The sequence below is a fragment of the Carcharhinus amblyrhynchos genome, chromosome 7, assembly GCF_965287045.1.
Source record: "Carcharhinus amblyrhynchos chromosome 7, sCarAmb.v2.hapA, whole genome shotgun sequence".
NCBI classification, from domain to species: domain Eukaryota; kingdom Metazoa; phylum Chordata; class Chondrichthyes; order Carcharhiniformes; family Carcharhinidae; genus Carcharhinus; species Carcharhinus amblyrhynchos.
In genome coordinates, this window is record NC_137330.1 from 109,577,478 (window position 1) to 109,599,608 (window position 22,131).

Consider the following 22,131-nt stretch of genomic DNA (forward strand, 5'->3'; position numbering starts at 1 on the left):
AGATAGTCCAAAGTCTGAGTGCATAAGAGCAACGATAATGCTATGATTGTAGATTATCATAACAACTTGCACTTGTACAACACGTGATCTCGAAAAATGTTCTAAAGACTTTTCACAAAGAGAATCATAGAATCCCTACAGTTGCACTGTGAGGCAGCAGTGCAAACCACTGTGCCACAGTGCCACCCAGTAAGGCACGCAGAAGGCACACCATCTAAGATTTATGAGAAGAGTAAGGGTAGGCTGTTAAAGGTAGCAATTTTGAGAAAATGAAGGAAGAGTTCTGGAGTGCAAAAAGGTTTGAGGACAGATGGTTGAGCGAGGGATGGACTTGTACAATCGAGTAGCCTTGAATGACGTAAGGGAACTTAGGTCATTAGGAACTTAGACACATAGAACTGGAGGAGGTTGCAGGAATAGAGTTTGAACACAGCCAAGGAAAATATGTATTTGAGTAGCTCGTGTTTAGGGAAAGGGGCCAATGAAGCGAGGACAGAGATGATAGATTTCAAATGGGGGATATTTCATTCAAATGAAAACTGACTGCAAAGGTTAGCCGACCAAATGACAGAGTTTAAGACTGGCATAGTCATGTTTATTACACGGATGCATTTTCTTGCTATGTCCATCATCTTTGTCCACTACTGTAATGGAATTTGACAGTTTCCACATCCAGGCAATGACACTTCGTTCATGACACTTCCTTCATGTGTGAAATTAGAAATAATTGATGCGTTCACAGTTGGGTCCAAATCCTCACTTAGTGCTTACACAAACATTCCCGGTTTGAGGGTTGGTCATTCTAACACCAATCATGAACAAGAGCTATGGCAGATTTTTATTCTTCCCCTCCCCCCACTTCCCTCAGGAGGCCAGTTGCAAAGTTCTTAACAGCACTCCAGTTGGATTCAGCTAACTCAGCACTGACCTTGTAATTTAGTTTACACATTGGCCTTATAAATTCATCAGCTACAGCTCAGCCTTCAACACCATTATTCCTGCAAAACTCATCTCCAAATTCTGTGGCTTGGGGCTTGGCTCCTCCCTCTGTGACTGGATCCCGAACTTTCTAACCCACAGACTGCAATCAGTAAGTATAGGCAACAACACCCCCTCCACAATCACCCTCAACACCGGTGCCCCACAGGGCTGTGCCCTTAGTCTCTTACAATGCTCCTTATACCCCTATGACTGGCAAAATTCTCCCCCAACTTGATTTTCAAGTTTGGTGATGACACCACCATAGTGGGTCAGATCTCAAACAATGAGGAGATGGGATAAGATCTCTCATCTACAGGTAGGACACAGAGAATCTGGTGAACTGGTGCAGCAACAATAATCTCTCCCTCAATGTCAACAAAACGAAGGAGATGGTCATCAGCTTCAGGAAGCATAATAGAGGGCATGTCCCTGTCTACATCAACGGGGATGGACTAGAAAGGTCAAAAGCTTCTAGTTTTTAGGTGTCCAGATCATCAACCACCTGTCCTGGTCCCCTCATGCTGATACTATAGTTAAGAAAGCTCATCAACGCCTCTACTTTCTAGACGAGTAGGGAAATTTGGCATGTCAGCTACACCTCACCAACGTCTACAGATGCACCATAGAAATCATTCTTTCTGGTTGTATCACTGCTTGGTATGGCTCCTGCTCTGTCCAAGAGCAGCAAGAAATTACAAAGGGTCATGAATGAAGCCCAGTCCATCACTCAAACAGCCTCCCGCCCATTGACACTGAGTGCACTTTCTGCTGTCTTGGAAAAGCAGCCAGCATAATTAAGGATCTTATGCACTCCGGACATACTCTCTTCCTCCTTCTTCCATCGGAAAAATGATACAAATGTCTTAGGACATGTACCAACTGACTGAAGAACATCTTCTTCCCTGCTGTCATCAGACTTTTAATGGCTGCAGGGATTCTTTTTATGTCCATCTGCCCCAACTTAAACTTTCAACTAAAAGAAGACACCTTCAACTCTACAACCACGCCCTCAGTACTGCACAGGTGTCCTGGCCTAGATTATATGTTCAAGTGAGGTGAGAGCGACTGCCCTTGACATCAAGCATTTGACTGAATGTGGCAAAGTAGGGAGTCCTGACAAAACTGGAGTCAATGGGATCAGTGGGAGAACCTTCCACTGGTTGGAGTCATACCGGGGAACGGCAAATTGTGCGGAGGGTGTGGAGAGTCTGCAGAAGGATCTAGATAGGCTGGGCGAATGGGCCAGGAAATGGCAAATGGAATTTAATGTTGGCAAGTGTGAGGTGGTCCACTTTGGTAGGAAGAATGGTAGGAAGGACTATTACTTACGGGGCGAAAAACTGCAGCAGGCGACAGTGCAGAGGGACCTCGGGGTCCTTGTGCATGAGTCGCAAAAACCCAGCTTGCAGGTGCAGCAGGTGGTCAGGAAGGCGAATGGGATGCTGGCCTTCATAGCGAGGGGGATTGAATATAAAAGTAGGGAGGTCTTGCTGCAGCTGTATAGGGCATTGGTGAGGCCGCAGCTGGAATACTGTGTGCAGTTTTGGGCGCCGCACCTGCGCAAAGATATTTTGGCCTTGGAGGGAGTGCAGAGGAGGTTTACTAGGCTGATACCAGAGTTGAGGGGGTTGAGCTATGAGGAGAGGCTGAATAAACTAGGCTTGTACTCGTTAGAGTTTAGAAGAATGAGGGGAGATCTCATTGAGACATTTAAGATGATGAATGGGATGGATAGGATAGAGGTGGAGAGACTCTTCCCACTCAAAAAAGACAGTAGGACTAGGGGGCACAGCCTCAAGATAAAAGGGGGGTGGTTTAGAACGGAGTTGAGGAGGAACTTCTTCACTCAAAGGGTGGTGAATCTCTGGAATTCTCTGCCCATTGAAGTGGTGGAGGCTGCCTCGCTAAATATTTTTAAGACGCGGGTTGATGGGTTTTTGATAAGAGAGGGGATTAAGGGTTATGGGGAGAAAGCGGGAAAGTGGAACTGAGCCACGACAGATCAGCCATGATCTTATTGAATGGTGGGGCAGGCTCGAAGGGCTAGATGGCCTACTCCTGCTCCTATTTCTTATGTTCTTATGTTCTAACACAAATGGTTGACTTTGTCGACCCCATCCTGACTGTAGTGTTTCAGTTCCAGCCACACCCCTTTAGTCAAGCTGTTCAGGTAAAGATACACCAGTGGAATCTACCTGAGAAACTTGTCCAGGTATGTCCTGTCCATAGAGGAAGGGTATTTCCAATCTATCCAATTACTGCCTTTCAGTTTACCCTCAGCAAAATGATGGATCTACCTTGTATTAAGTTGGTCTTCCTCTGCACCCTAGCTGTGACTGTATCACTGCATTCTGCACTCTCTCTCATTTCCTTCTCTGTGTATGGTATCTGTATAGTGGACAAGAAACAATACTTTTCATTGTATACCAATACATGTATAATAATAAATCAAATCAAATCAACTGAGCTATCAAAGGGGTGGGATTTGAAACAGCCATAAGTGCCGGGTGGATAGAGTATTTCAGCCTCATTCTCAGGTCCCCATCATCACAAAAACTGGTCTTCAGCAAATCTGATTTATTCAAGAAACTGTTGGGCATTTCTGGATATAGCAAAGGCTGCGATCCCGATACCATCCTGACAGTAATATTTCAGTTCCAGCCGCACCCCTTAGTCAAGCTGTTCAGGTAAAGATATACCGGTGGAATTTACCCGAGAATAGTTGTCCAGGAATGTCCTGTCCGTAGAGGAAGGGTAATTCCAATCTATCCAATCACTGCCTTTCAGTTTACTCTCAGCAAAATGTTGGGAAAGTAATATCAACAGTTCTATCAAGTAGCACGTGCTCAGTAATAGCCTGTTCTGCCAGAACCTTTCAGGTCCAGACTTCATTACAGGCTTAGTCCAAGCATGGACCAAGAGCTAAATTCCAGAGTAAGGTGAGAGTGACCTTACCTAACATCAAGGCACCATTTGGCATCGAGCTGATGATGGTTGGGCCTAGGACACTAACCTGAGGAGCTCCTGCAGTGATCTCATGGAACTGAGATGATTAACCTTTGACAACCTCAACCATTTTCCTTTGTGCAGAGGGTTTTCCCACTGATTCCCATTGACTCCAGTTTTATCAGGACTCCCTGCCCTATCACATTCAGTCAATGCTGCCTTGATGTCAAGGACAGTCACTCTCACCTCACTTGAACATGTAATCTAAGCCAGGACACCTGTGCAATACTAACCGAGTGTTGTAGAGTTGAAGGTGTCTTCTTTTAGATGAAAGGTTAAACTGGGGCAGGTGGACATTTATTAAAAAAAATCCCTTGCCCACTGCTTTGAGGAAGGTAAGGGAAGTTCACCAGGTGTTTTGACCAATATTACTAAAACTAAACAGATTATCTAGTGATTATCGTGTCACTGTTTATGGGACCTTACTTGAGTAAATGGGCTTCTCAGTTCTCTGTATTTCAACTGTGAGTACACTTCAAAAGGACTTTATTGACTATAAAGACCTTTGGGATATTTTGATGTCATGAAAGGTGCTATATAAATGCATATTCTTTCTTTAAACCAATAAAGGCCTGCTGTCAGACAAGTTGACTCATCATCAGCTGCAGAGAAATGTGCCTGTGTGGTTAGTTATACGGATCAGCACTGCACTCAAGGTTAAGAATGAAGAGGTCCAGACGAAAGGTTGCCTGCTTGCTAGCTTACTGCTGCAATAGTCCAGAACACAGAGATATCTATAAATGGGACGATTAAATTAGAAAACAAAACACTAATTGGACTCCTGTGTCTGTGTTCTTACTTGATAGAAGTTTAGCCGAAGCAATGTATCTATCAGGGTGTTTCTGAGATTATTAGTTTCACAAAACTGTGTGGCATTCTGCTATCTAAAGTTTTCTATTGAGTTCAGGTTGTTTACCAAATGCACCATTACCTCAATGCCATAAGATTGTTTCCAAGTGACAAATACATCTTTGTTTATTTGTTTCCTTTTTCAGTTTTGTGTTTTACATGGAACTAACCTCTTATACCAAGAACGAGCCTGGTATCTGGAACACAAATATCTCACGCCAACAACAAGCATGCAGATAAGGAACCAGGTTAGTCTTTGTCTGACACCTTTCATAACAGATAGCGTGGCAACGTTGCTCAAAACACATTAACAATCACCTCAGGAATCGAGCATTCAGACAGGGAAAACAGTCATGTTCAACTCCTGATTGCTGCCAATTTAACTGGGGACTCTTTTCTCTCAGCACCCAATTGGCATCTGCCTGACTTAGGTGGAAGCCTCCTTGTTGCATGGAAAATGCTATTAGAGCCCCGACTGCGTGTTAACCATTTACTGAGCAGGCAAAAATTAGAGACAGCCTATGGCTAAGTTAGAAACTTTCCTTTGTGGTGCTTGGCAGGAGTCGGAAGGAACCTGTGGACCATCCAAGGAAAGTCTGAGCCCATGCTGCTGAGGCTCTTCCAGATCACATTCACAAAATAGCACCAATCACCACCCATATCCCCCTCCCCTTTTACCCACAGTTTACTGTGTTGCAAGCGAACCCTAGCATTTTGACCTAAGCCTGCCATCTGCCTTTCCTTTCCCATTTCATAGAATGCCTGCTGTGGCAGAAAGAGACCATTTGGCCCATTGAGCTTGCACAGGCATTAATGCTGTGCAGACTTTACCCTACATATTTACCCTGCTAATTCCCCTGATACCAAAGGTCAATTTAGCATGACCAATCGACCTAATCCACACATCTTTGGACTGTGGGAGGAAACCAGAGCACCCAGAGGAAACCCACACAGACACGGGGAATAATTGGCTGAGAGTATGTAGGCATGGCCCAGGAGTTAATAGCCTGAGCCCAAAAGTGATGACATATAAACAGAAATTGCTGAAAGTAAGAGAGAAGCGGGGTTAACATTTCAAGTCAATGACCTTGTAACTAAACTACATGTTAACGCTGTTCCTCCCTCCGCAGATGCTGCCCGACCCAATGATTATTTCTGGCATTTCTGTTTTTATTTCAGATTTTCAGCAACTACAATCTTTTGCTTTTGCTTCCTAAAATACTAATGTTGGGTGTGATTGACAATTGTTCTACTGTCCCATTTAAACGCCCCTCAGCGAGTGTGTTCTGAACGCATTCTCCCCTTCCTGGCTTTTCTACTGAGCATCGAAGTCATAAAGACTAAGGTAGTCTGGGCTTCAATTCCTGGTTCACACAGACTTATCTGATCTAAGCCGTGGTGGTGTTAAGGTGTTACTCTGTGGCTCCCTCTGTGGATTGCTACCTTGATGTGGTGAAGAAACTTCTGCACTTTGACAATCCCTTGAACAATGCCGTCAGGAGCTCTTTTTAATTCTTTCACAGTATGTGGGCATTGCTGGCTAGGCCAGCATTTGTTGCCCATCTCTAATTGCCCTTGAGAAAGTGATGGTGAGCCACCTTCACAGCCACTGCTGTTAAAAAAGGAGCTCCAGGATTTTGACCCAGTGACAATGAAAGAACGGTGATTATTTTCTAAGTCAGGATGGTGAGAGACTTGCAGATGGCGGTATTCCCATGCATCTGCTGCCCTTGTGCTTCTAAGTGGTAGAGGTCACAAGCTTTATAGATGCTGTTGAAGGAACTAATATAGATGATCTGGAGGAGGGAACCGAGTGTATGGTGTCGAAATTTGCTGATGACACCAAGATTGGTGGAACGGCAAATTGCGCGGAGGGTGTGGAGAGTCTGCAAAAGGATCTAGATAGGCTGGGCGAATGGGTCAGGAACTGGCAAATGGAATTTAATGTTGGCAAGTGCGAGGTGGTCCACTTTGGTAGGAATAATGGTAGGAAGGACTATTACTTACGTGGCGAAAAACTGCAACAGGCGACGGTGCAGAGGGACCTCGGGGTCCTTGTGCATGAGTCGCAAAAACCCAGCCTGCAGGTGCAGCAGGTGGTCAGGAAGGCGAATGGGATGCTGGCCTTCATAGCGAGGGGGATTGAATATAAAAGTAGGGAGGTCTTGCTGCAGCTGTATAGGGCACTGGTGAGGCCGCAGCTGGAGTACTGTGTGCAGTTTTGGTCGCCACACTTACGCAAGGATATTTTGGCCTTGGAGGGAGTGCAGAGGAGGTTTACTAGGCTGATACCGGAGTTGAGGGGGTTAAGCTATGAGGAGAGGCTGAATAAACTAGGCTTGTACTCGTTAGAGTTTAGAAGAATGAGGGGAGATCTCATTGAGACGTATAAGATGATGAATGGGATGGATAGGATAGAGGTGGAGAGACTCTTCCCGCTCAGAAAGGACAGTAGGACTCGGGGGCATAGCCTCAAGATAAAGGGGGGGCGGTTTAGAACGGAGTTGAGGAGGAACTTCTTCACTCAAAGGGTGGTGAATCTCTGGAATTCTCTGCCCGTTGAAGTGATGGAGGCTGCCTCGCTAAGTATTTTTAAGACGCGGGTTGATGGGTTTTTGATAAGAGAGGGGATTAAGGGTTATGGGGAGAGGGCGGGAATGTGGAACTGAGCCACGACAGATCAGCCATGATCTTATTGAATGGCAGGGCAGGCTCGAAGGGCTAGATGGCCTACTCCTGCTCCTATTTCTTATGTTCTTATGAACCTTGGCAAGTTACTGCAGTGCATTTTGTAGGTGGTACACCCTGCTGCTACTGAGCATCGGCAGGGTGGCACAATGGTTAGCATTGGTGCCTCACAGTGCCAGGGACCCGGGTTCAATTCCGGCCTCGGGTCACTGTCTGTGTGGAGTTTGCACATTCTGCATGGGTTTCCTCTGGGTGCTCCAGCTTTGTTCCACAGTCCAAAGATGTGCGGGTTAGATTAATTGGCCATGCTAAGTTAACCATAGTGTCAGGGGGATTAGCAAGGTAAATATGAAGGGTTACAGGAATAGATATCTGGGTGGGATTGTGTTTGATGCAGACTTGATGGGCTGAATGACCTCCTTCCGCACTGTAGGGATTCTATGGAGACAGCTTTTTTAATCTCATCATTCATGGGATGTGGGCATCGCTGGCTGCACTAGCATTTATTAACCATCCCTGAAGGCATATTAAGAGTCAGGCACATTGCAGTGGCTTGGAGTCATATGTAGGCCAAACCAGGTAAGGATGGCAGATTTCCTTCCCTAAAGAACATTACTGAACCAGATGGGATTTTTACAACAATTGACAATGATTTTGTGGTCATCATTAGACTTCTAATTCTAGATTTTTAATGAATTCAAATTCAACCATCTGCAGTGGTAGGATTCGAACGCGGGTCCCCAGAGCATTGCCTTGAGTCTTGGGATTACAAATCCAATGACACTACGCCACTGCCTCCCTCAGTGGTTTAAGGTGATGGAAAGGGCACCAGTCAAGAAGGCTGGTTTGTCCTGGACCGTGTTGAATTCTGTTGGAGCCACCTATTGGGGCAAGGTTGTGGAGGGGGGAGGTGCCAGACAAAGTGCAATCCAAAAGTCCGCTGTGACAGAACAAGTAAGAGCGGAAGAAGGCTGTAGTAGCAAGGTGGTCCTGGTCATTCTGGCTTGACACAACACTGAGATCTGATCACCAACCTGTGAAGATCACATGGACAGTGACAGTGCCCCAAGATTCCCACATTAAACACAGTCACAGGTGACCATTTACTAGGATCAATTTGCCAAGTCCTGTGGCAATGGGGAATTAGTGTCAGGGTTGTGAATCTGGGATCCCTAGTTGTGAATCTGGGATCCCTAGTCAAGAATCTGCACACAGGCAACAGATACATGAAGGTTTTGGACATCCGTGTTGGGACAGAGGTGTATTTGGGCTCTTCTGTGACTGAGCAGTCCTCTGCTCACCCCAAATGGGAAGGGGGGCTGGAAAAGGTGCTGTAAAAATAAATTGTCCCACTTCCTGCTGGCTGGGAAACCATACCCTGCAGATTACCACCTTTGTGATCAAAGAAAGAAAACTCTAAATTTTGCAACTTGTGGATAATCTCAAGAGTGACCGTCCAGAAAGAAGAACTGCAACCATAATCTGTTAGCTAGCAAGACTCCAGACTAACATCGCTGCCCTCTGTAAGACTGGCGAGGGGCAGCTGAAGGGACAAGCAAGGGGATATACCACCTATTGGAACGGAAGACTGGCAGCAACACTTGTCCACAAGAGTTGGTTGTTCTATCCAAAACTTTGGCAAATCTGAGCTTGCCTGCAGTTGGGATTCTATGATCTCGCTGCTGTGAATGGAGATTTGGCTGAGCATCAAATTCTCCATTCTCGCTGGCAACAATAATATGGCATGTGAGACTGGAGAATTCTGACCAGTATTTTCAATACACTGACAGAATTCTCCACTTGCATAAATTGAAGGCTTACAGCACTTCACCTACAACTCAGACATAACCAACTGTCGTCAGTGCTAATGCCTCGATGCTTGACTCCAATGATGATAATAAGGAAAAGTTCAATTTTGATCATGGTGAAGTCCTCACTGTCATCCTACAGAAGAAAAGATCACCCTTCTGGGGACTTTAATGCCAGAGTTGGCTGTGACCTGGATGTCTGGAGGGGAACCATTGGGAAAAAGGAGGTGGGAAAATGGCCTCCACCAGCTGACAAAGTGGCCTCATTGTGACAAAACCATCTTCTGCCAGAAAGACCAGTACAAAATCACGTGGAGGCATCCTAGAGCAAAGCACTGGTTCCTCCTGGATTATGTCACTGTTCAGGTCAAAGATATAAATGATACCTGTATTGCTTGATCCATGCGATGAACTGCTGCCTGTTGGATAGCTCATAAACTTGTTTGATCAATGATGAACGTCCACCAAGTGCCAAGATGTGGCAAGTTTAAAGTGAACAACACTGCCGACCACCCCCCACCCCCCCAAGCCTCCAACCCCCACCTTGCCCCCTCCACCAGCTTCAGGACTGCGATGTGGAATTACAGCCATGCAAGACTGTGTGATAGCCCCAATACTATTTACAATCTACATGACAGTGGCTATTCATCTCATCAAGGATCAGCTGCCCTCTGCTGTCAATGTTCAATGCCACCTAGATGAAAAAATAACCTCAGTCACCTCAGAGCTAAAACTAGGTGGCACAGTGGTTAGCACTGCTGCCGCTTAGCGCCATGGACCTGGGTTTGATTACCGGCTTGGGTCACTTTTATGCAGAGTTTGCACGTTCTCCCTTCCACCGGGTGCTCCACTTTCCTCCCATTGTCCGAAAGACAAAGAACAAAGAAAATTACATCACAGGAACAGGCCCTTCGCCCCTCCAAGCCTGCACCGACCAGGCTGCCTGACTTAACTGAAACTCGCCACACTTGCAGGGACCATATCACTCTATTTCCATCCTTTTCATGTACTTGTCAAGACGCCCCTTAAAAGTCACTACCATATCTGCTTCCACTACCTCCCCCGGCAACAAGTTCCAGGCACCAACCACTCTCTGCGTAAAGAATCTGCCTCGTACATCTCTTTTAAAACTTGCCCCTCACATCTTAAACCTATGCCCCCTAGTAATTGACTCTTCCAGCCTGGGAAAAAGCTTCTGACTATCCATTCTGTCCATGCCTGTCATAATCTTGTAAACTTCTATCAGGTCTCCCTTCAACCTCCGTCGCTCCAGCGAGAACAAACCAAGTTTCTCCAACCTCTCCTCATAGCTAATGCCCTCCATACCAGCAACATCCTGGTAAACCTTTTCTGTACCCTCTCCAAAGTCTCCACATCCTTCTGGTGGTATGGCGACCAGAATTGAACATTATGTTCCAAGTGCGGTCTCACTAAGATTCTATAAAGTGCCAACATGTCTTGCCAATTTTTAAACTCAGTACCTTGGCCGATGAAGGCAAGCATGCCGTATGCCTTCTTGACTACCTTCTCCAGTTGCTGTCACCTGATGAAGGAGCAGCACTCCAAAAGCTTGTGATACCAAATAAACCTGTTGGACTTTAACCTGGTGTTGTGAGGCTTCTTACTGGATCTACCCTATTCTAACACCGGCATCTCCACATCACAGATTTCCAACCATTTTTGATCCCTTCAATTCTGCATAAAGACACTTTCTTCACTCATTTATCAACTTACACCTGGTCAGCTATACTTTCCACCTCCCATTTATGTTGAAGGAGAGACTCAGGAATATATTGAGTACTTCCCATTCCTTGGCAGCCATCTCTTTCAAAGGCCCACCATTGAAGAGGAGATCCAATACTTGATCAGCCTTCTACAAAGTACAGCCAAGCGTTTTTGACAACAAAAGCCCTAGTGCACAGAGCAGTTGTCATCACTGTGCTGTAGTGAGACCTAGGCTGTTTATCAGTGACACACAAGAGTGCTAGAAAATTTGCAACACTGTAATTCTATGGGAGGACCATTGAACAATGCCAGTATCCATCTCAAAGCCAGCTCTACAAGAATTTGGGAAAAACTCCTGCACAATCAACTTCAATGGACTGTACATTGTGCCCAGATGATTGGAAACATCTCCCTTGCCAGGTTCTGTTTTCTTAACTCGCAAATGGTTAGTGTTCCTGGCAGAAGAAAGAAAATGCTTCAAAGTCACTCTGAAGATCTCCTTGATGCGTGACAGCATCAAGGAACTTACTATCAGTCCTTTAAAGTAGCAACAAGCTGTCCGTCAAAGTTGCATTGTGCGTTGAATCACAACATCTCCATGATGAGGCAGAGCAGCAGCAGTGAAGGAAAGAAAAGGAAGCAAATCCTGCACTCCAGACCCCACTGCTTATACCTAAAGGTATGTGGGTTAAGAACCAGCCTGTTAGCCACATGAAGACCCGTGGCAGATACTCACGATGCTGAGTAGACGTCATCTTGGATCGAGGAACAGTCAGCAACAATAGCCACATTGGGTTAGAAAACGACAACGAGTCAATGTTCTCACACCAATTCACCACCTCCTGAGCCTTACTGGAAGTACTTGGGTTTTTTGGTTTGATCCTATTTCCTAACACTACCTTCCGACAAAGTCACATCTTCTCATGGTCACTGATGCTCACAGGCAAGGCTTACAAATAATATCTACTGGACAAGGAACTGCTGTTACCGGAGTGACAGACATGGAATTGTCTGGAGAATTTCCTTCACAATATTAAAAATAATAGATGGTCAAGTGATCAGACTTGTTGTCTTTGCACCATAGACTTAGTGCTTATATGAATGGCACTTCATTCCCACAAAAACGTGTTTTGTCATTTTTGACAGTAAATGATTTCCTTTGATGTGAGACTTCCTTTAGTGATGGAGTTCTGAGCCAAACCCTTGTGTTGCACATTTAAGACACTTCTATGTTGGTCTTTTGATTCAGAATCTGAGATCTGGCTTCAATTGGTTAATGCTGTTAAATGTACATAAAGGTACACCGAAAAGCTGAGAATTAGGCAAAACATTTAGAAGGATGAGGGAGGGAGGATCTCATCGGAACTTAGAGAATACTGAAAGGCTTGGATAGAATGGATGTGAGAAAGATGTTTCCATTAGTAGGCGAGACTAGGATCCTAGGACGCACCCTCAGAATAAAGGGACAACCCTTTAGAATCAAGATGAGGAGGAATTTCTTCAACCAGAGGGTTTTGAATCTATGGAATTCATTGCCCCAGAAGGTTATGGAGGGCAAGTCATTGAGTATATTTAAATCAGAGTTATATAGATTCTTGATTGATAAGTGGTTCAAAGGTTATGGGGAAAACACGGGAGAATGGGGGTTGAGAAACATATCAGCCATGATCAAATGGCAGAGCAGACTCGATGGCCTAATTCTGCTCCTATATCTTATGGTCTTACTGAGGGAAAAAGCAGAGCTCTACTTCGGAATGCAGAGAGAAATAAATAGACTGACGAGAAATATTGCAGAAATGGAAAAGAGGTACTGTTAATATTTTGAAAACAAGTTGTGGTCAGTGACCACTAAGTTATCTTTTCTGAGTAATATCGAATCTATGCTTATTTCCTAAATTGTATCAAAGCCAAAATGACTGTGTGTGTGTGTGTGTGTGTGTGTGTGTGTGTATGTGTGTGTGCACGTGTGTGTGCATATGTATGCGTATGTGTCTGTGTGTGTATGTGTGTGTGCATGCGTGTGTACGTGTGTGTGTGTATGCGCATGTGTGTGTGTCGATGTGTATATGTGTGTGTGCACACGTGTGTGTCTGTGAGTATATGTGTGTGTGCGCATGTGTGTGTGCACGTATATGTGTGTGTGTGTGTCTTTCTGTCTCACAAACAAGCTGCATTAAAGGAGAGGGAAAAATCCTATTAATGCAGCAACATTTATCCTGTTCTGTTAGATCAGGTTAGTTTCAAGTGAACATCACTTCTGTTCAAACAATTACCAACTCTGGGTTGAGTATTTATTTTTACTGTATTTGCTTATATTAGGTGCTATTTTTTGACTTTTTGCTCCTGCTTGGGAGAGTTGCCTGCCAGGAGCCTCAATTGGAAGTCTGCCATGTGCTATGCATAGTTTACTAGCCTGTGAGGTTAATTGTCAGAGATTTGAAGGACTGAGGTCTTTTACCTACCAGTAAAAAGCCAGTTTCTTGCCCCTTAGAGAAGTAAATTGAAATGACCGTCGCAAAACAATCTAAAAACTGGAAATTTCCCGATGGCAACAGAGCATGAAAACTCCAGCTACAGTAGACACGCACGAGTCGGCAGGTAGCAGGAGCAGTTGTTGAGGTTGATATGGTAGCCTTTGGTGCCTTGAGTTAGCGGAGGGGGAAAATACAGGTGTCCAATTCTCATAATCTCGTGCAGCTCTGTTACCGCACAGAGTTGAGCATTTTGTGGGTATCAGTTGGTGAAAAGATTGCTCTGCGCTTTCCCTACCCTTTCGGTTGGCTATCTTACCAGAATCTCTGAAAGGGTCTCACATCTGGATAGTGGTACTAGAAAGCAGTGAGCAGCAATGGAAATGTACTGTCACAGCATCAGGAGAGGGGAGAAAAATTGGCAGGATTTTTTAAAAACAGAAATTTCATAAGAACATAAGAAATAGGAGCAGGAGTAGGCCATCCAGCCCTTCGAGCCTGCCCCGCCATTCAATAAGATCATGGCTGATCTGTCATGGCTCAGTTCCACTTTCCCGCCCTCTCCCCATAACCCTTAATCCCCTCTCTTATCAAAAACCCATCAACCCGCATCTTAAAAATATTTAGCGAGGCAGCCTCCACCACTTCAACGGGCAGAGAATTCCAGAGATTCACCACCCTTTGATTTCCTTGGCTGTTTACTTACTTCCATCACTTCCTTCATTACTCCTGAAAGCATATCTGCATCTTTGTCATCTAAAATCAAAACAAAAACAGACGTTTAATCATCAAACACAAAAGGGAAACTTTGTACAGTTTGCTAAAAAGCTCTCTTGACCACTGTCTTTATTTAGCAAATTCCTGTGTACTATATGTATCCTAGTATTATAAGCAATATTGATCCAACTCGTGGGGTGGGGAGGATGGGGGTTTGGGGGCTGTGTGCAACGATATAGGAACAGCAGCTACAAGAGCAAACCACCTTGTTGATGACCACTCTCCCCACCCTGGCCTACAACTTCCAGCTGTCCATCACAGGGTGCCTGCTCCTGATCACAATCCAGGAGTTTCTTCTGGAAGGTTTGTAATACTGACAGGATTAGTACTCAGCTGTGATACCCCCTACAGTTCAACAGTCTGGCAACATCATTATTTCAACTCACATATTTATTCATTCATGGGACATTGGCATCGTTGGCTAGTCCAGAGGGCAGTTGACAGTCAACCATATTGCTGTGTGTCTGGAGTCACATGTAGTCCAGACCAGGTAGGGATGGAAGATTTCCTTCCCTAAAGGACATTAGTGAACCAGATGGGTTTTTCCAACAATCGTTTCATGGTGATCAATAGATTCATAATTCCAGATATTTTTTATTGAATTCAAATTTCACTGTCTGCTGTGATGAGATTTGAACCCTGGGTCTCCAGAACCTTAACTGAGTTTCTATGTTAATTGTCTAGTGACAATATCACTAGGCCTTGTCTCCCCTTGTACGTGCAAACTGGCAATGTACATCTGAGGTTATTGGTGCCTTTGGAACTATACTGCAACATTGGTCAACATCTGTTGGGGGAAACTACCTCAATACTGATGTGAGGACGCTACTGTTTTATGCATATTTTCAAAATTCTTCCATGGGATTCTTCCATGGGATGTGGGCATTGTTCTGGCCAGTACAGCTTTTGTTGCCCATTGGAGTTCACACCAATCTGCTGGTTGAAATACAGCTAAGTTAAAAGTTCATCCCTCGATCTTCAGTATACACAATCACCTGGTGTGTATCAGCTGTTGAGGGACATTTATTAGCTCACGAGCTGTGTTTCATTATATAGTAAGAAGTCTCACAACACCAAGTTAAAGTCCAACCGGTTTATTTGGAATCACAAGCTTTCAAAGGCTCCTTCATCAGGTGAGGACTTTAACCTGGCATTGTGAGACTTCTTGCTGTGCCCAGTCCAGTCCAACGCCGGCATCTCCAAAACCAGTTTTTGATTTGTTCTTTGCTTTTGTTCTTTTGGTGCTGAAACTCCTAGAAACTGATAAACATTTATTCACTGGCCAACTTAACACCAGAGTTTAAAGGTTAAAAGTTTTGTGGTATAAATATTTTGTGCTACAAACCCCTTAACAGTACTTTGCAATATTTTGAGGGATGTAAACGCCTCTGATCATTGTGGTTCAGGGTCCTATGCAGCACAATCCTGCACATCTTCATTTAGATATCATGATTTCCACACTGAAACTCATGACATTTCTGAAACCTGACCTGTTAAACCTCAAACAGCACTGATCATTCTGCGATAAGTCTTAAGGCTGCAAGTTAAAGCTATCATAAATGAAATCTGTATACAGCAGAATATAAAAAAACTGTACATATATTCCAGGTAGGATGATTCAATATATTGGTTGAGTGGGGGTGGGCAGGGGGGCTACAGGTGGGGTCGGGCAGCAGGAGGAGGAATAAGTGCTCTAGTGAACTATCTCCTGTCATTCCACAGACCATTTAAGGATTAATAACTAAGCATCTAACACCAGGAGGTGAAGATGAATGGCCCTGGATGGTGGATGTCTCCCCCCTCTCCCCTCCGCCCCCCCCACTCCTCCTGTACCCAGTAGATATCTCAGAGTAAAGAACTCAACAGTCATTGGTTTGATTCCCATTCTGAGCTTGTTGCTTGTTTCCAGACTGCTAGAGAGGTGCAAGAACTGGCCTTGCGACCTCTTCTCTTTCCAACATTACAATGGAGACTGCACTTTTGATCTGATTTGATTTATTATTGTCACATGTATTGGGATATGGTGAAAAGTATTGTTTCTTGCACACTGTACAAACAAAGCATACCATTCATAGAGTATATAAGGGAGAAGGAAAGGAGAGAGTGCAGAATGTGGTGTTACAGTGACACATAGGGCGAAGAGAAAGATCAGCTTAATAAGTGAAAGGACCATTCAAAAGTCTGATGGCAACAGGGAAGAAGCTGTTGGTTGGCCACTGGCTAGTAAAGCATTTTGGGACATCCTGAAATCTTTCTTTCTCTGAACTTAGGAAGAGAATAATTAATGAGACCAGACAATTTAGTATACATTTCTCCAGTAAGAAACTATAGAAATGATCCCTGTTTCTGCAACTAATCACCATCCTCTGAGTCCCGCTGGAAAAGCACAAACATTGACTAGGGCTGCTTGAGTATGTCTTTCAGATAAAATGTTAAACATGTTCAGGTGGGTGTCATTGCTCCTACAACATGGAGAGGGAGGGGGTTCTACCCAGTGTGCTGTCAATTTACCATTTATATAGATGATCTGGAGGAGGGAACCGAGTGCAGGGTGTCGAAATTTGCTGATGACACCAAGATTGGGGGAACGGCAAATTGTGCGGAGGGTGTGGAGAGTCTGCAGAAGGATCTAGATAGGCTGGGCGAATGGGCCAGGAAATGGCAAATGGAATTTAATGTTGGCAAGTGTGAGGTGGTACACTTTGGTAGGAAGAATGGTAGGAAGGACTATTACTTACGTGGCGAAAAACTGCAGCAGGCGACGGTGCAGAGGGACCTCGGGGTCCTTGTGCATGAATCGCAAAAACCCAGCTTGCAGGTGCAGCAGGTGGTCAGGAAGGCGAATGGGATGCTGGCCTTCATAGCGAGGGGGATTGAATATAAAAGTAGGGAGGTCTTGCTGCAGCTGTATAGGGCATTGGTGAGGCCGCAGCTGGAGTACTGTGTGCAGTTTTGGGCGCCGCACCTGCGCAAGGATATTTTGGCCCTGGAGGGAGTGCAGAGGAGGTTTACTAGGCTGATACCGGAGTTGAGGGGATTGAGCTATGAGGAGAGGCTGAATAAACTAGGCTTGTACTCGTTAGAGTTTAGAAGAATGAGGGGAGATCTCATTGAGACGTATAAGATGATGAATGGGATGGATAGGATAGAGGTGGAGAGACTCTTCCCGCTCAAAAAAGACAGTAGGACTAGGGGGCACAGCCTCAAGATAAAGGGGAGGCGGTTTAGAACGGAGTTGAGGAGGAACTTCTTCACTCAAAGGGTGGTGAATCTCTGGAATTCTCTGCCCGTTGAAGTGGTGGAGGCTGCCTCGCTAAATATTTTTAAGAAGCGGGTTGATGGGTTTTTGATAAGAGAAGGGATTAAGGGTTATGGGGAGAGGGCGGGAAAGTGGAACTGAGCCACGACAGATCAGCCATGATCTTATTGAATGGCGGGGCAGGCTCGAAGGGCTAGATGGCCTACTCCTGCTCCTATTTCTTATGTTCTTATGTTCTTATGTAACATTAATCTCGCAATTGAAGCTTGTCCCCCATTACCCCGCAAAAAGTCACTTATCTGGGACTTCCAAGATGGTGCTGGAGTGAGGCGACTTCTTGCAAGCTGTGCCCAGCATACTTCTAATTCTCTTTTTCTCTCTCGTTCTATGTTTCTAAAACTTCATTCTAACTTTTTTAAACTCTCTAACAATGACTACATTCTGCAGTCTCTTGTTTCTTTCTCTGTGAGCGGTTTGCTTTGTCTGTATAGCGCGTGGGAAACAATACTTTTCACAGTATGTTAATACATGTGACAATTATAAGTCAAATCAAACTTGGCTCATTATGTTTTGTGACATCTTGCTGTGTACAAATCGACTGCCAACCTTGTCTGGTAAACAGGATTGAATGTGAATCAGAAGGCATTTACACAGCACTTTTTCTTTGACTCATTGAATCATAGAATCCCTAGAGTACATAAGGAGGCCATTTGGCCCATTGAGCCTGCACCGACTCTCTGACACAGCATCTTACGCCAGCCCGATCCCCATAACCCCACATTATCCCAATTAATGTTGAAGACTGTGTTGTAATTAATGTAGTAAAAAGTCTGACAACACCAGGTTTAAGTCCAACCGATTTATTTGAAAGTAAACTCACAAGCTTTCGAGGTTTCCCTCTTCTTCAGGTGAACGAAGAATTTTTCACCTGAAGAAGAGGGAAACCTCGAAAGCTTGTGAGTTTACTATCAAATAAATCGGTTGGACTTAAACCTGGTGTTGTCAGACTTTTTACTGTGTTTACCCCAGTCCAACGCTGGCATATCCACATCATTGTAATTAACGTACAATGATGAAGATGCCGTTGAGATTTTTATTTTAAAAAATACTCTATCATTTAATTAACTACCAGCTTTGAGTAAATTGTGTGTTTTCACTACCCAGCCAGCTCCCATTGTCAGCACATAGATTGTAATCTGTGAGTCACTGGAGGCTCATTAACTTGAACATTGCTTCGACAAGAATTTATTCGACAACAGTCTCCCTCGCCTGTAACCAGCCAGAGTGAAACCACGTTTACAGCCCATCTGCATGCTACATGAAGAAAAACTGCCATCCCACATCAATAAAACCAGTGCTGTTTAGAAGTCAAGGTTTTAACAGCTGTTCACAACTGGGTGTCACAAAACAATTATTTAACTAGTAATGCTTGCTGACTCATTAAGCAGTGCATCTCTTTTTATATATGCACTTGAAATAGAATCCCGGCAAAGGATTGATGGATGCAGGTGGCTCAGTAGACTCCTGTATGTTTGTCTTGTTCCCTCATTCCCCTCCCATTTCTTTGGCCTCTGACCCAGTCTAGATTTGAATCCTATTTCACTGTCCAAGAGGTGAAAAGGATCTTCTGGCCAATAAACAAGGTTAGTGATGAGAACTTAAACATGTCAGCTGCTCAATGCAATAATCAGTAAACAATGGGTGCCTGTTAATAACATAAAATGTGATACTGGAGAACTAAACCTACTGAACTATTGCTTATGTAACAGCACGTACTAGCAACAGCAGCAGTTACATAGCGCTCTTAACAAAGCAAATTGCCCACAGGAATATTATCAAACAAAATTCAACACTGTGCCGCACAAAGGAATATTAGTTAATTGAAAACTTGGTGCAGGGACAAGAGGGTTAAGGCCTAGACAGTTGAAGGCACAGCTGCTAGTGGTAGAACAATGAAACTTGGGATATGCAAGAGACCAGAACTGGAGGAACACCATTGCAGTCTAACAGAAATTAATTATGCAAAGTTGTCTGCAATATTTTGCCATGTGATATGACACACTATAAATCTGATTCTTTAAAATGTATTTATTAGTATCACAATTAGGTGTACATTAATACTGCAATGAAGTTATTATGAAAATCCCCTAGCCACCACACTCTTGTGCCTGGCCCAGAGTTATACTTCCTTCATTCCCTAATTCTACATTTCTAGTTTTGACATTTAACAAAAAAAAACACCAGTGATGTTAAGAAATGGTTTTATGTTCTGTCATGTTAGTGTATGAAAACCACTTATTCAATGTTTCATTTGCTCCTTAGCTCTCTGATGTTGCCTACAATATTTTGAGTCATTGTTTTGTGCAAGTATTAGTGTGAGTCCCATCTGGGGTTAGGGGTTACCAGTCAGTCTACTTTCAAATTGGCTTTTTATAGATATTCTCTCTTTTAGAGAATATATAATCTATACATATTTGAAGGGCAGCACGGTAGCACAGTGGTTAGCACTGCTGCTTCACAGCTCCAGAGACCTGGGTTTGATTCCTGGCTCGGGTCACTGTCTGTGTGGAGTTTGCACATTCTCCTCGTGTCTGCGTGGGTGTCCTCGGGGTACTCTGGTTTCCTCCCACAATCCAAAGATGTGCGGGTTAGGTTGATTGGCCATGCTAAAATTGCTCCTTAGTGTCCTGGGATGCATAGGTTAGAGGGATTAGTGGGCAGGGATATGGGGATAGGGCCTGGGTGGATTGTGGTCGGTGCAGACTTGATGGGCCGAAGGGCCTCTTTCTGCACTGTAGGGTTCTATGATTCTAGAAGGTATTGTCATGAAATTTTAGAAGTAGCAAGTAGAACATGACAAATAAATAAATTATTCATATAATGACTAGGAAAAGATCCATGGTGTGTACATAATGCAGAGCGTTTGTTCTACAATGTTCTGAATGTCATTATGTGAATTCAGTTCAAGGATTTATCATCTGTGCAGCAAGCTCCTATCCTTCAATGTATCTTAAGTTTGTAACACTTCCAAAGAAATTAAAGTCGTTGTCAGTGGCACCATTTCCAACAGCACACTAATCCCAATCTTGCCCCCTTCTCTTCGTTGCAACTAACGCAAGAGGAGAGATTAAATTGGTTGGACTACATTCGCTAGAGTTCAGAAAAATGAAGGGGGTGGTATTAAAAATTAAACAAGATAGAAGCAGGAAGGATGTTCCTGACAGTGGGGATGACCAGAATCAGGGGTCACAGTTTAAGGACATGGGCTAAACTTCTTAGGACTACGATGAGGAGACATTTCTTCACCCAAAGAGTGGCAAGCTGTGAAATTCGCTACCACAGAAAGCAGTTGAGGCCAAAACAATGTATATTTTCAATGAAGAGTTAGATAAAGCTCTTAGGATGAAGGGGATCAAAAGATACAGAGAGGAAGGTGAGATCAGGCTATTGAGTTGGATGATCATAATGAATGGCAGAGCAGGCTCAAAGGGCCGAATGACCTACTCCTGCTCCTATTTTCTATGTTCCTGTGAATTAGAAATGCCAGGTCCTGGAAATGTTGAACTGTCAGTTACCTCTGGTTTGCGAAAATGCACAAGGAAAATAATAAATGAGCTGAAGTAAGGGAACAGCGGAACGGTATCTCACATTGAATCGCTGGCCAGTGACACCATGGGATGGATTTTAAACTTGCTGCCTGGGCATGAAGCTGGTGTTTCACACTGCTTGCTCCTACCAAAAAAAACAATCTTTTTGTTTCGGGTTACGGGTGGCTACAACTTCACACTCAAATAACAAGCTGAAAATCTACTCTTCCATTGTTACCATTATGCCACGTGTTTTTTTTAATTCAGTCATGGGATTTGGGCATCACTGACTGTGCCAGCATTTAATTGCCCATCTCTGAGGGCATTAAGTGTCACCTACGTTGCTCTGGAGTCACGTACAGACAAGACCAGGTAAGGATAGCAGATTTCCTTCCCTAAAGGGCATTAGTGGTGGGTTTTATGACAGTCACCAATGGTTTCATGATCATCATTAGACTTTTATTTCCACATTTATATCAAATTCGAATTTTACTATAAGCCTTAGTGGGATTTGAACTTGGGTCCCCAGAGCATTGCCCTGGGTCTCTGAATCTGTAGTCTGTCAACAGTGCCAATATGTCACATTTGGCCTCTGCATCCCAAGTAGCTTCTCTTGTCGAATCAAGAGCAACTGTTATATTGAATATACGGCAAGGAAGCAGTCCATTCGGCCCAACTGGCCATGGTGTTTTGCTCTCGCCTTACTCAATCTCACTCAATTAATGGGGTTAAATGTGAAATTGAAATAAATAACTTGTGTTGATATAATGCCTTTCACAATGCCCCAAAGTGCTTTCAGCATATTCCAAAGTGCTCCATAGTCAATGAAATTCTATTTGAAGTGTAGTTCACTGTTGTAATGCAGGAAACAACTTATGCAAAGCAAATTCCCATAAATAGCAATGTTTTAATTTAATGTATAATCAGATTTTAATCACTAAGCTGGTTGCCAGATAAATATTTGCCAATATAAGTGGAAG

The 22,131-nt window shown here is 44.0% G+C and overlaps 2 protein-coding genes across 5 annotated transcripts in view; one reads left to right on the forward strand and one right to left on the reverse strand.

Moving 5' to 3' along the window:
- Positions 1-22,131, forward strand: part of acoxl (acyl-CoA oxidase-like) — a 392,248-nt gene that overhangs the window by 356,419 nt on the left and 13,698 nt on the right. For both annotated transcript variants that reach the window (XM_080192936.1, XM_080192935.1), the window contains exon 18: positions 4,983-5,084. In XM_080192936.1, the coding sequence (XP_080049062.1) occupies positions 4,983-5,084 (102 nt within the window). The remainder of the gene's footprint in view (positions 1-4,982; positions 5,085-22,131) is intronic.
- LOC145345201 (uncharacterized) overlaps positions 1-22,131 on the reverse strand; it is a 559,547-nt gene that overhangs the window by 36,015 nt on the left and 501,401 nt on the right. For all 3 annotated transcript variants that reach the window (XR_013887040.1, XR_013887039.1, XM_080192941.1), the window contains one exon: positions 14,235-14,284. The gene's annotated coding sequence lies outside the window, so the exon portion shown is untranslated. The remainder of the gene's footprint in view (positions 1-14,234; positions 14,285-22,131) is intronic.